The sequence below is a fragment of the Acomys russatus genome, chromosome 31 (assembly GCF_903995435.1).
Source record: "Acomys russatus chromosome 31, mAcoRus1.1, whole genome shotgun sequence".
In the NCBI taxonomy this organism is placed as follows: domain Eukaryota; kingdom Metazoa; phylum Chordata; class Mammalia; order Rodentia; family Muridae; genus Acomys; species Acomys russatus.
This window is the reverse complement of record NC_067167.1, coordinates 4,104,898-4,107,308: the sequence shown is the minus strand read 5'-3', so window position 1 is coordinate 4,107,308 and position 2,411 is coordinate 4,104,898. Positions and strand designations below refer to the sequence as shown.

The 2,411-nt window shown below is 62.9% G+C and overlaps 1 protein-coding gene across 1 annotated transcript; it reads left to right on the top strand.

Moving 5' to 3' along the window:
- Positions 1–886: 886 nt before the first annotated feature.
- On the top strand, positions 887–1,873 carry Znrf4 (zinc and ring finger 4). Its single transcript, XM_051172818.1, has one exon. It carries the CDS (start codon positions 887–889, stop codon positions 1,865–1,867), a length of 981 nt encoding a protein of 326 aa, XP_051028775.1. The 3' UTR covers positions 1,868–1,873.
- Positions 1,874–2,411: the final 538 nt, after the last annotated feature.

Here is a 2,411-nt window from a genome sequence, read left to right as displayed (position 1 = left end):
GGGAAATAAGGGGTAGGGGCGGGGCCTTCCCAAGAGTGGCACCGCAGTGGGGGAGATAGATTGGCTCTGAGCAAGGTGCCAGCCTCGAGTCCAAAGGAGGCAGAGGCAGCCCCCTCATATTTTGTTTTCTTGATGTCCCTACTAGAATAACAGTCTTTTATTGTAGCGTCACAACCACAGCTACAAAATGACACTGGCGACGGAGAGAGCCCATCCGGATTCGGATGCGGGGTGGGGGTTAGGGGGGCGGGCTCCTCAGTCTCTGTGAGTTTATCCCCTCACCAAAATACAAGCTCCTATCTCTTCCTGGACTGTTCTGTTTGTCCGCTGGGATGGGGACACTGAGCCCACCCAACCGGAGCCCCAGTCCTTATGGCTTCTACACAAGCCCAGAGCTGACATGGCAATGAGGTTCCTGCTCCCTGGGGTTATGAGCGGCTACGCTGTCACCCGGAACCCTACACCTGAAGTCTACCCTGTGCGCAGATGCCAAGTTAGATTCAGTTTTCCCTTTCTAGAACTGACGTCAAATGGGGCGGATGCCCTGGGCTTCCTCTGGGGATGACCTTAGTCAGGGCTTAGTGGTGCTCCACCAGCCATGAGTCCTCAACAGCTGAAGGGTTCTTGGGTGTGTGTGGCAATGACGTCATAAAGGTCGGAAGCGTCTAGAACCCAAGTGTCACCCTCAGAATGGGACTCCCGGACATCATGCTGGCTGCACTGTCCCCAGGAGCCATTTCCGCTTGAGGCCTCCGAGTTTGGCCACAGTAGGCGCCGCTCCCACCCGGCCACAGGCTCCCCGGGTGCCTCCGGAGATGCCCGAGGGGCTCCCCTACCGTCCCACACGGGACTCGGAGGCGAGCAAGAGAAGGCGGTAGGGACAGCCATGGCGCGCTCTGCGTGGGCCCAGGTAGCCCCGGTGGCTCTGGGGGCCCTCTGGCTGGTCCTATCCCCGTCGCCCGCGGACACTGAAGTTAACCTGAGCTCTGTGGACTTCTCGGACCTCCCGGCGCTGCTTGGGGTCCCCGTGGATCCCCAGAGCGCACACAGATGCCTGTTGGTGGCCAGGCCAGCTGACGCCTGCCTCGCCATCGAGGGTCCTGGGGCCGACAACAGCTCACTGGACCCACTTGTGCTGGTTCGGCCGCTGGGCTGCACGTGGGAAGGCATAGAGCGGCGAGCTCGGAAGGCTGGAGCCACAGCAGCCTCTGTGCGCCCTGAGGAGGGGAAGGTGCGCATGTATGAGGACCTGGAGGTGACCGTGCGCTGCGACCGGCCAGCGCGCGTGCTGCTGCCCCACGGGGAACCCTGCCCGGACCCCGAGTGTCACCCTGCCGTGGCCATGTCCTGGGCCCTCGTCCGAGCCCTGGCCCTGGCTGCTTCTACGCTGTTCGTGCTGCGGCAGCTGTGGCCGTGGATCCGGGGCTGGGGGAGCCGCGGTACCACGGTGAAGACGCAGACGTGCCAGAAGGCGCAGGTGCGCACGTTTACGCGCCTCAGCGACCTGTGCGCCATCTGCCTGGACGACTACGAGGAGGGGGAGCGACTCAAGATCCTGCCATGCGCGCATGCGTACCATTGCCGCTGCATCGACCCCTGGTTCTCGCGCGCCGCGCGGCGCTTGTGCCCCCTGTGCAAGCAGTCAGTGGCCAGCACGCACGACGGCTCCACGGATGGCAGCGTGGGCGGCGACGACGCACCCCTGCCCGGACACCGTCCGCCTATCTGGGCCATCCAGGCCCGGCTGCGCTCCCGGAGACTCGAGCTGCTAGCTCGGACAGTCCCCTGCCGCCGCTGCAGCAGCACCACGTCTATTGGGGTGGCCGAGAACCTGGCACCGTCAGAAGCGACCCCCGAAGCCTCCTGACCTTGATTGACGCGGGAAGGGATGGACACTAGGCAGGGGAGGTGCGGGAGGGAGGTGCCCAATAAAGTGTGTTTGAATCTGGGTGGTTTTCCGCTTTCATACACTGCACTGAGGGATCCAGCGACCCGGGACAGTCTCCAGCATATCCACGCCCCATCCCAGTATAGACACATCCCCTGTACCAGCACGGCCACGCCCCCCGTCCCGCCCAGTGTCTGTGGCGCCTGGTCTGGTCTCCTTAATTGGCACCCGTCCTACCCCAGGGAACCTGAGACCAAGGCCAGATGATCTACTGTTTCAAATCTCTGAGCCTCAGTTTCCCCATCTGTAGAATGGGTTCAGCATCGATGCTGGCCCCACTAGTCTAAGGATGACCGATCTTCGCAGTATGTGAAGGTGCAAAGGCCTGGGTGAGCGCTCAGCATTTGTTGACTGACTAAGCGACCTGCCCAGTTGTGGTGAAGCCCCGCGGTGGGACCAGGCCACTGTCCTGGAGGCTGGGCAGGAGCGGTGTCCTCCGCATGCGGCGGGATTCCCCTGGTCC